The sequence below is a fragment of the Anser brachyrhynchus genome (genome assembly GCF_964034855.1).
Source record: "Anser brachyrhynchus genome assembly, chromosome: Z".
Classification (NCBI taxonomy): Eukaryota; Metazoa; Chordata; class Aves; order Anseriformes; family Anatidae; genus Anser; species Anser brachyrhynchus.
The window spans coordinates 47,367,185-47,379,378 of record NC_137697.1 but is presented as its reverse complement, the minus strand read 5'-3'; the positions used below and the strand labels follow the sequence as shown (position 1 = coordinate 47,379,378).

General features: G+C 40.8%; 1 protein-coding gene across 5 annotated transcripts in view; it reads right to left on the bottom strand.

Annotated features, from left to right (window-relative positions):
• Positions 1–12,194, bottom strand: part of NRG1 (neuregulin 1) — a 182,396-nt gene that overhangs the window by 146,809 nt on the left and 23,393 nt on the right. For 4 of the 5 annotated variants that reach the window (XM_080574336.1, XM_080574333.1, XM_080574338.1 and 1 more), the window contains exon 2: positions 4,902–5,079. In XM_080574336.1, the coding sequence (XP_080430462.1) occupies positions 4,902–5,079 (178 nt within the window). The remainder of the gene's footprint in view (positions 1–4,901; positions 5,080–12,194) is intronic. The other variant, XM_080574334.1, reaches the window with a different exon arrangement.

The following is a 12,194-nucleotide window of genomic DNA, read 5'->3' as shown; positions in this document are numbered from 1 at the left end:
GCCGCTGGCCTTCCAAGAAGAGACAGCAGCCAAACTAGGGTTATCAACTGCTAAGGTGCACCTAAAAGGTAAATAACTGAATAGCTGACTATTTGGAGCTCCTTCTCAGGTAATGTTTTATGGTTGCTTCCCAATGCTGAATTAATTAACTGGGCTGTGTTCCTGGCTGCATTTCAGGTAACATACAAGAACAGACTCCAGCTAGTGGTAACCAGGAATACATGAGAAAGAAGTGGTTGAGACATTGACAGATGCTACTGACTCTTTGGGTGGGATTTTTGCATCTAACAGCTGTGTTTATACCACAGTAAAAATGACCTGCTCTTCATCCTTCCTGCCATCTATTCATATACCTGGCAGTGGTCTGTGCCACCTAACAGCTTGCATGGACATGTGATATTTCCTATATCCCACATGTTATCTTTCAGCCAATCTTGCAGACATTTGTGTATAGGGGGAGCTGGCTGTAGCTTCAGGGGGCCTCAAAAGAAAACATAAGAAGGCTCCGTTCTTTTGGGAACCCACTTGGATAAGCAAGCAGAGCTGCAGCGATATCACTTTTATTTGGGCACTCACTTTGTGTCTGCTGCAGTCTCTTTCCCTTCTATGATATCAAGAAATATTGATGCAAACAACCTTCATGGAACTCCTGGCTTTTAAAGGAAGAAGCTCATTTTGCCTTACACATTTATTTTTATTCTTTGTTTTACATCGCACACACAGAGAAAGGTAAGGAAGTGAGGCTTCCTTTTATGATTTTAGAGTGATATTAAAATAGGTAAAACAACCATATGGTTTACAAATCTACTTCTAGCAATCCAAATTCATTCTTATTTGTAGAAGAACTCTGCAAGAAGGCCAAATAAAATGAACATTTTGTAGTCTTAAGGATATTATCGAGACATATCAGGACAGAATTCAAAACAGAACAGAAGATGACTCATTAATGGCTGTAAATGAAGCAGCTCCCTAGCAATTCGGTACTCCCACAGAATTCACTGAAAGTCCCTTTTAAGAGATTTTATATTGAAATGCCTGTCATTTTCTCAACCTATACTATGCTACACCAAAAAATACCTCTCCCTCTAAGGTTTCCTTCTGATGTATCTTTAGCTCATCACCACTGCTGAGCTTGTATTCATACATGAAAGGGAAAAAATACATCCGCAGAATGCAGTCCCAGCCCACCTTATCTAACTGCTTGAATTCATTTTGCTTCCAGGCTCCATCTGTCATCCAGAATTCCCTGTCTGCGAGCAAATATCCAGACTATGCTTGGATGAAGCCCAAGTTGCAGGGCACTTGCATATGAAGTTTTCTCATGAACGGCTGTTTCCAAAGCCATCATCTTGGTGAAGCAGCAACCACCTTCCCCCCTGCCTCCAAACCCTAATCCTTATACAGAAGCTCATGTTCATGTAATGAAGAGAGCTTGACTCTGTCCAGGATACTACCCAACACAAAAAATGTGAAGTCTTTACCTCAACTTGAAATGCAGAGAAGGAAAATGAAATATTAGTGGTACAAGTGGACACCAGCAGGAATGCTTAAATAGCAAGTGAAAAGGCCTTGTCTGGTGTCCAACTTTCGCTGTGTTTCCATTGACACAGAGGAGTATCTTAAAACTTGTCTGTACAGATAAATCAATAGAATATGGCATACTGAATCACCAGGAGTGCTAAGAGCAGCAGAAACTCACTTACTGCATGATCTTAATTAAAAAATTTGAGGTAAAAAGTGAGCACTTAAATACTTCTCACCAAATGTTAAACTTTTATTTTCTTTGGACTTTCCAGTCCAAATGAATGAAAAGAGGCACAGTTATTTAGCGTGATTCACCTGCTGTACTGTAATGTCATTGCATGTCTGGAGCCCATGCCTTCTGAATCCTGAAATTCTGAAACCACCCTGAAATTCTGAACCACCCTGAAATCATTCTAGCGAGCTTGGAGGAGTGATCCCTGAAGTTCAATTTATATGAAGCTCCAGTTTTCAGAAGGCTAAGTCTTAAGGAAACCTGCATTATCACAGAGTCTTTCAAACCTTTTTTTTAATACAGCCAGCACCTATTCCACTTCTGCAAATCTTACGAACCAGTAGCATTCACACTGGACAAACGCACCCCAAAATACCAAGTTGCAATATCATCTTTTCCATGTGTGCTCCAGGTGTCAACCTAAGGTCTTAATTTTCTGACTCTGAGCTAGACACTTCATAATTCAGATTTTTTAAAAAATTGTTAAAAATCTAAAGCTAAATATCCAGAGCTCAGAAACTTTTATTTTTTCCCTGCAATGTACAGTTTTTATTTTGCCATCATACAATGAGAAACATGATTTCTTATAAAATATGAAAATATCAGAAATCATTTCTGGCTTTTTTTTTTTTTGTGTAAACATATGACCTTTAAAGTAGACATGAATCCTAGACAGCTCCACAGCTATGCTAGCCTTCCTAGCTGATGTTTCCCACCCTGGACAGTAGTAATAAATTCACACTAAAATGCTTGCTCTAACAATATGGCAGCATATGAACATGACAAACATTTCTCAATGTTTTTTCATGGGAAAAAAAAAAAAAGAAAAAAATCCATCTTGACCATTGATATTCTTTCATTTGAGTTGGGATTTTTTAATGTGGCCTTATTTACTCTAACCTACATGTCTTATTATATTACCATTTGCAATGCCTTTTCCCCCCTTTTCCTCTAGCTTTAGAACACATGCTTGTCCCAGTTTTGTCAAAAGCTCTGTCTCCTCTTAAGCTGTTCAAATCTACTCTATACTGGAAGCACACATAAACAGCAAAAGAAAAGATGACAAAGCACTCATATGTCCCCAAGCTAAAATCTCCAAGTAGAAAGACAAGGAAAATCCTTTAGATATCAGCAAAGGCAAGGGTTACAAAGGCAATCCTTGTCTTCCCCCTTTTCGTACTCTACATCTAGTGTTTTTTACATCTGTAAGGGGAAGGGCTTCTTTTTTCCATACTGAAAATACTGTTTTAAAACAGAAAACAGAACAGAGAAATTCAAAGGATGAGTGATACCTCCATCGCTGGGATAGCACACAAGTGTGAAATCCAAGTCTGCACTCTGCCCACTTATGGTGAGGGACTAGGACTTCAGATTTCCCTTTTCCAGAAAGAGGCACAATTTATAGGGTATTTTTTCTCTGTATCTTTTGGGGAATTTTAAATATATTTTGGCACATAAACCTGTAAAATGGCCTCACATATTCCACATGCATAGTCTAATCAATGGCTATCAGGGAGTGTCCATTATGCCAGCTCCTTTCTCTCCCTCTTACTTGCCTCCCTCTCCTTTCTCTCTCTCTTCCTCAAAACTTTGAGAGATTTTGCATTCATCCTAGCAGAGTTCTGGGTTTTCAAAACTGTTTCCTGCTCAGGTCCAGAAAATAACTTCCCCTGCTAATGTCTCCACTGTCTCGTGGTGCCTGGTAGAAACCAAGACAGTTACTGATCCAACACTGAACTGACAAAGCCCAGCCTCAGAAGGTGAAATCCAGGCTCCAGTGAGTTTGGTCAATCATCACCAGCAAAAATGTAACAGGAGAAAATATAGTCTGCTCCTCACGGGCAGCACTCTCCTAAGGGCCAGGCTCTGATCTGTACAGACTAGACTGAAAATGCAACTCTGACTGAGATATACGGCCCTCTAAATGGGTCCAGACAATTTGCCAGGCTAGCTGCCACCTGGAATAGCTCCATTTCACAAATGCTGGAAAGAGACATTGCAGGTTCCTTCTTGCCAGTTGTGCGACCATGGCACCGGGGCTGCAGTGATGCTTGTCTGTCCCCTTCCATATTCCATCAGCCCTTTTTTGGGGCACAGAAAGCCAAAAGGGAAGTCAGAACATCTCGTTTTCAACCTGAATGATTCTGGAAAATCAAGCGCCTGTTTGATTTTGGCTGCTATTTTGTCTACTGAGCTGAGATCTGATGAAGTATGAGGGCACTTAACGCCCTGGAGGAAAGATCTCCTGTAAAGTTCACACCAAATCCTCTGTGTGCTGCACAAAGGGGACGCAAGGCCCAGTGCAGCAAATTGCACAACTACCTAATAAGAACAGAAGTAAGAGCTGAAGGGGTGTATTCAGACAGATTTTCATGGCTCCTTTTGATGAAGGAGCAGCAGAAATCAAAATTTCTAAACATAAAAAACGAGGTAGAGACCCCACAGCAAAAGTCCTCTCCTTCATCAATGTAGAAAATAGATTGTATAGCTTATTCTGCCTGCCCTGCAGAAACAGGGCACCACACAATCCCTTGGCACTGGTCAGCAGTCATGTGTTGGGGACACTTTCCACCAGGCAGGAAGATGAGATTTGCAGGCTTTGCTACTCATCTGGCATCTGCTAGACCCATGCTTTGTCCTGCATATGCTGGAATGCCTCTGGTAAAGGACTGCTGCAAGCTTGCATATCACACTTGAAGCTAAAGCAGAAAGCATTCAGTCCTTCTTCAGGACTAGATTGTTTACAAAGCAAATTTCAAAAATATTTCCAAATCCACATTGCATTGATGATTTTAAATGTTCTTGGATTTTAGACAATAAACATAAGGTACTTCTGTTCTCACGGGTAGTTTAAAAATAGCCTGTCTCCAAGGTTTACTGGTTAAGATGATAGCCTTTGGCTATCAGAGGAGAAACAGGCATTGAAAAGGTAAAATTATTTATGAAATATTTATACCATACTACCACTTCATCTATACGTTTGAAAAACAAAGTCAGCATCTGCTTCCTTAAAGTTCCTTCTTCTTTACCTCATAGCTTTTAGTTTTGTTATGCTGCAGTTAATAACCTTAATGCTTGTTTTCTTGTGAGCAGTCTTCTCCCCACCCCTCCCAGCCCCACTTGTGACATATGTCTCTGTACTTACTTTTGTTTTTTGGGGATCTTGACATTATCCGGTTTGGTTTTCTTGGTTATTTCCTTTCCATTCTTTAACCATTTGAATCTGAGCGCAGGGTACTCTGAAGTGGTTTCACACCTTAGCACTAGCTTCTGACCCACAGCAACCTCTTGGTTTTTCATTTCCTTCAATTTGGGAGGCACTGCTAAAGAAATAAAAGAATGAGCTGGTGATTAGGCCATCCTCAGAAAAGAAAACAGTGATAACCACAGTTGATGTAGGCAAAACCCCAACTGGGCAAGCAATGCTTTGCACCAAAACGTAGTAAGTAGGGGTCAGTTGTGTGTAAACACATATCAAACTTAAAAGCATAAGGGTGTATCTAATGACAATCTAGTTTGTTCCTTCGTGGTCTTCCTACATGGGTCGTTATGAAACAATTCTGCAAGCCATATGCAGCCTGGGTGAGAACTGAAGCGTACTTGTGAATATGGTATAAAGCACTAGTAACACTTAGGTGATCATGGGCACCTAGACACAAGACAGCACACTGCATCAGGCAGACTAGGTAGGTAATACAGAGGGAGGACATCTTGATGAGTTATTTATTTTAACTGCTATGAGTCAGTGGATATCTAAGGCTCCAGGTGCAGCTGATGTGACAAAAAGCTAAAAGCATGCATACAAGCTCAACAGCTTCCCTAATCTGAGGGAAGGGCTCTTGCTCTAGCCAAACATTATAACCCACACTATACACCTAGCACAAACCTCAGCTTGGCTATATCCTTTCCCTGAGGCAAGAGACGACGGACTTGGAAGCCCGTCAAGAGAATCAATATCAATTAAGGATATTTTGGACCCAGAAGGGGACACTGCATTGAAAATGCTCAGCCAACAGCTCCCACACACTAATGAGCTCTAGCTCATGCATCTCAATTTCTACCATGTTGTAACAATAGCATTTCTTGTGTAGGTATATTTCAAACCATTTAGGACTTCCTAAGTTAAAGACCTCTAATACTCTGCATCCAGAACTGGTCTTTGAGCACAGGATTTACACAAAAATACAGTGCCATTGTGAGATGCTACCCTTCATTTGACCCAGTGTGTTAGCTGCAAAGCAGCTTCCACCATGCTCCTGTAGCAAGATAAACCACCTAATTTAACCTTATTTTCCCTGAGGCTCAATACAACACCTTTACCACATAACTGGGGAGGGCTATTATGGGAAGTTACATCTGGTCAGTTGATGGGTGACAGCGTGTGAGTCTATCTCAGCTCAGCTGTGCCCCATTGTCAGCATGTACCCTCAGGAAGCTGTTATTCCCATGCAGCACCTCTAGCATAGTGTACTGTTATTTTTTGGTTCATTTCTTAAACAGCTGTAATATTGTCTGAGGAAGTGAATGGCCAGTATGGCCAAATGACTTTCCACAACATGCAGATCAGGATCTCTCATTGTGATGGCAATAGGTCTCCACTATGGTCCTGTGTAAAAAAATGTTTAACACCCTGGAACATGCTTGATGGTGTTTTGATGTTTGGTGCTCACGCATTTGTGGGGACTTGCTGACGTCAATTGCTCTTAATTATTATTCCAGTCAGGAAAAAATCAAGCAGCACCACTACAGCCTTAATTCTGAGAGATGTGTATCACAGGATGAGACACATGTTTCATATGTGCTTGCCTGCTAGAGACAGCAGTGTTGCCTGTCCCACACATGAGGCAACCTTTCTGATCTCATCACAAGACTGCCCAGGGAAGCCAGAGGTATTCTGATTTCCTTGGACACTGGGCCCAGAGCAGAGTGGCATAAACAGCAGTGGGAAAATGGGGTCTACAGCAAAAGAGCCACTGAGGTGTGGCTATTGAGCCACGGTGGAGGTTCTGGACATGGGGCAAGAACAGGGATCGGGGCAGTGACAGAGCTGCCTCAAGAACTGTGACATACCAGGTGAGTGAACGGGGACCAGGAATTCATGGTCAGAACGAAATCTCCCTCAAAATGTGTATTTATATGTCAGTTTCCATTCTCCTGCCCCCATCCCCCAAGACAATTTTGGAAATTCCAACACGTTCCCAAAACGCTACCAGAACAATTTTTGCTTTTCATAGAACAAATGTCCACACACTGTTTTAACAATGTGTTTAAATATTTACACTTTTGTGAGAGTGTGTGTCCGTGCATCTATTTGTATATACATGTACAATTACACATGCACATGTGCAAATATTCCGGTATTTATCCAGGAGAGAAAGAATTTTTGAAAGACACAACCTTTAACTTTTCTAACAAAAATAATTAGCATTAATTATCAGCTTTACAAGTGAGGTTTATGCTAATAATTTCATTGTGTCACCTAATATATAATCCTTTGTCACTACATGAGAAAAGGAGCTGCAGAGGTATGAAATAAAGAGATGCTATTCCTTATTTGAATATATTTCACTCATTATATCCTGATTCCATATCTTGAATAAATTAAGGGAGTAACCACAATTGCAAGGCTCAAAGTTTTGTACTAAAGACTTCAACTGGTTATTGATTTTTCCTGTCAACATAGCGGGGTAAAACTGGGAATAAAAGGGGGATGCCATTTTGTTCCTGTATTTTATTTTAATTCAATATTATCTGTGCAAAATGACTTGCAGATTTCTTCCTCCATAAGAACTGTCAGTGAAAAAAAAAACTGTTAAATTAATATGCTCAACTCTTGCCATAATTCAGGAGTTACCAGGAAACATAAAAGAGGATTTAATCAATGGCAGTGACCCTCACTAATTCACAGTAACTTGCTGTCCAAGCATGCAGGCTCTCCAGGGAAAGCAGTAAAAGCTGTTCACAGACATGACAGAAAAGAGACTGTGTCTTTCTTTCTCTCTCTCACTTTTTTTTTTCTCCCCTTCTCCTTTTCATTTACACTATGTTTGTTTCCTTTCAGCTGCAGTTTTGCAAAAGCTAATCAGACCTGCCAGGCGTACGAGACAGCTCATGCTGATAAAACTACATCATTGTGTGTTTGGATTGTGATCAGCTATGGCTTCCACGGATGCAAGAGGTAGTTGACTTTTGTCACAGCTTGTGCCAGTTTTTCTGGTTCTGGTAAGCCAGGACCTTGTCTTGTAAAGAATGATTTTAAAGGAGGCAAGAATATTTATAATGATAACTAGGCATTGCTCCTTCCCAGGCACCTCCCTGCCCTCGCATCTCTACCCCTTCGTCCTTTGTCCCTAAGGCATCTCCTGTCAGCTTGGCTCCTTTCCACCTGCATCTCACTGCCTGCCATGGAGCATGGCTCGTGCCACCACCAGGGCTTCTGTCCAATGCTCTGGGTGAAGTCGGCCATCACCAGGAGGAACAAGGGAGAACGGGCACAGAAAGCACTTTCTGGGTCTCCCACACATGCAAGGAGGTTCAGATGCCATCTGGCACAGGGTAACTTGGTCAAAATATATTCTCAGTATCGAAAGGAGACTTGCTGAATTTACTGCGGAGCAAGTTTTGGGCAGTGCCATTGAAAGTTTCTCTGGTACTGCCGCAGCAGAGCTCTCACACGTGCCATCAGTCACAGAATGACAAGGGCCAGATAGCAAAGAAAACAAACAAATCTTGATAAGAGACACTGGAAACTAACTGTGCAAACACCCTGAAACTGGCACTGCTTGAATGAAAAGTGTGGTGGTATCCAATTTATGTGTACTCCTTATACTGAAAATATGCCGGAACCCTGGGAGGGCCTCACATTTTAAGAGTCAATTAGACATACAGAAAGGCACCCACGTCCAACCCCACGCTTTTCACACTCCCTGATCGAGACCTCCCTCTGCGATCCGTGGACCTCCCTGGATTTGACAGACTTTCTAGGAAAGCACGAAGGGTGATAGCAGCCAGAGAGGGCTGCCTCACTGTGACAAGCCCTACAGAAGTGACAGTTGTGTCAGCAAAGGTCCCCACACTGTTGGAAGAGCATGACAGGCAAAAGCATGCAAGGTGTTAGATCTCTGCTTATTGTAATGGCTTGAATGCCTGTCATTTTTTTGCCCTTTTTTTTTTTTTTTTCAGAAATGTATGTCTGCTGGCCTGCATAATATCACTGCAGATAAGGAACACACATTTCCATATTCACTCTGCAAAAGACACATTGATAATGTATGACTGGAGATAACTTCTTCTCTCTGGACTTTGGTGAGTTTGGCAAAGCACAGCAATCTCCTCACCCTCAGTGTTTGATTGTGTAGTTAATCTGCATGGAACCTCAACACACTGAACAAATTAAACAGGAAACCTGCAAAATATTATCACACAACTACATGCTTTCAGCTGAAATTCCATGAGGTACTTTTTTTTTTCTTTTTTCTTTTTTTTTTTCCCCTAGGAAGGCACAAAGGCTTTTAAGAGTCTGAATACAGGAATGTATTAGACATGGTTGCCAGTATGCATATGTGCACAATTTGCTGTGCAAAATTGTGACGAATGGTTTGGTGAGTGGTAATAGAAGCCACAAAAATAACACCCGTTGCCTTGGCCTCAGATTTGCTTTTTTCTAGCAGAATGCTCAAGGCAGGTCAGTAATGCAAGACAAATTATATTATTTCCAAAAAGCCTTCTCCCCTTGCATATGAGATTGTAATCAAGCTCAGGCTTATCATCAGCAGACCAGATTTTCTAAAGCCTCTGGTAAAAACAATATAAGCTACACTTTAAAATGTATACTGCTCCTGCTTAGACAACTAAAAAAATATATATATTGTTTTCTGTTGTTTTTAAACTTTCTATTATTCTCTCAAGCAACATTTGGATTCTGAGCACTTTTCATAACTTGGGTATTTCATTCCAGCATGCTGAGTCTCTGTGCAGATTATCTATATGATAAAGCACTGTGGGTAATGATAGATAATCCCACACCAGAGTGCCTATTCAGTTACCAGAGTAACTGGTAACTATTCAGTTACCAGAGTAACTGAATACGATCTAAGAGACTGGAAAATCAAACAAATCATTTAACTGCTTAAATGGATTTTTTTCAGTTCTGAACTCTTTCAAAAATATGGCCGGATACATTTTAGCCTCTGGGTCTTGATATGATTCGAATACTTATGCCTGTGAAGAGCAAAATGAAAAATGCAAAACTGACTTTTTTTTTTCTTTCTTTTTTTAAGCATTACATGTAAAACAAAGATATACAGAATCTCATTCTTTTTCATGACGTTAAAAGGACCTTATTTTTCATAAATGTTAGATATTGTAAGAGCCAAGAGAAAGACGAACACCACAGGAAAGGCTAGCACCACGTTCAGGAGCCAAGAAATGGAGCAAGAGGGAGGAATATAACACTACTCTCATGTTCTTTGAACATTGGACCAGGCAAGGAACCTGTAAATGCCACTGTAAATCAGAGTAGCTACTCCCAAAAACCGAACACAAAACCAACTGCAACTCTGACTACCCTGACAGGGAACTGTTTATCTCCAGCTGTGGATCATTTGAGACTAAACACATTGAGCCTGACAGGTTTGACACGTTTAGGTGTGACAGTCCTGAATTCTCCATCCTTTCAAAGTAATGGTGCACACAATGAACTCAAAGATATCCACCTAAAGTCCTGGTTTATTCTGGATGAGAAGCTTTCAAGTACATTTCATGTCAGAACTGACAGAAATTTACCCCTCGCTATGAAGCTGCTTCCTGAGCTTGTGTTAATCTTCATTTTGTTCTCCCTTTTCAGAAACACAGTAAACTCTTCCAAAGAGAATGTCATGAACCATCTGATAACATGATCTTGGGAAGGCAACTTTTTTAACAGGACATGGAAAATGGGCATATGGAAACAGTACTGTGCAAATGGAGGTCTCCATACTTCCCTCCACTATACAAGTAAAAAGCTTCTTTAGTGGATCCTGAAAAAGGATGGTAGTGACAAATGGGCATTTCTAGTAGAATTATCATGCCCATGAAAGAAAGGTAGACAGTGTACATTTATTCAGTGTAACAAGATAATGCCAGGCTATCCAGCCTCATGCAGTTACTCAAGATATCAGTTTCCGAGCTTAGACCTCCTCAGAGACAGGGAACTGCATTCAAAGATAGCAAAATGTAGGTTACACAAGAGAAGCTGTGTGTGAGCAAGCATGTGACCTAAAGATTACAATTTAAAGGTCAACTTAATTTATTTACTGATGATCATGTCTGCAGGAACGCACAGCCTGATTTCATTAAATACTCTCTCCTCTGTTTCACAGGGTAGCAGCTGACTCCAACTAGCTGCATCCCTGATAAACTTTTATGATCCTGTTAGACATTGTCAATAAAAAAAAAATCTGATCATACAGACAGAAAATGTGGGGACAGCGTAAAATAAATATACTTGATATGCAATAAGCAATTCAGGGACAACCGCTCATAAAGTCGATATAAAAATCTGCAGGCCCATATTTTACATACCTAAGTGCATAAAGGTAGACATCAGAATCTTTATTTGAGCACTAAAACGAAAGCAATCCAATGCAAAGAAATGCTATGCAGGCATAAATCCCATGGATTTCAAGTGGACTTGCAAGTGCTTTCTTAATGTGATTTTTTAAAATGAGGCCACTTTTGATTTAGGAGCTGAATTTCAGGACTGCATGTAAGAAAAGTTTGTCTCAAGTTGTGTGCCTTGAAGTCAGATGAGGGGAGGATGGGTGGCTTGCTGACTCGTACATATATCTCCTCTTCTCTGTTCTCCAGCTTAACTATTTTCATCACTAAGCTCTGTCTTTGCTTGAAAAAAGACATCCAGTAAGCCACCAAAGAGAGTCTAGTACAGCTGAATCACCTGAAAGCAAAGCCTGTGACTGCATTGCTAATGGGACTGGGTCTTAAGACGACAGCTCATGACCAGACTTGGAAGGCTCACCAGATCACTGAGTATACAAAATTTAAACTTCAGGTCTCAGCTGTGGTACACGTGTTGCCACCTTGGTGTGCCCTAAGATTGTTCTGGGAAGAATGAAAACAACTAGGAAGAAAAGAAAGCAAGAAAGAAAGATGTGCAACATAACGATATGCCAAATTCATTGTTCTTTAGTATCATTTCAAAGTTTATTCCTCTCTATAGCAGTGGATTGATGATGAAAATGCAGTTATTGGGTAATTCTCTCTCCCTGTCTCTCTCATGGTAACACTTACACTTTTTAATGAGTTCCTTAGAATATTAGCCTATTAGCCTGAGGTCTCCAAAGTCTGCAGCCATCTCCTCCTCTCCCTCTCACATTTCTTTGTCTATGGCACACCCCTGTACCTGCCACCATCAAAACACAAAGTCTTATGTGCTGAATCC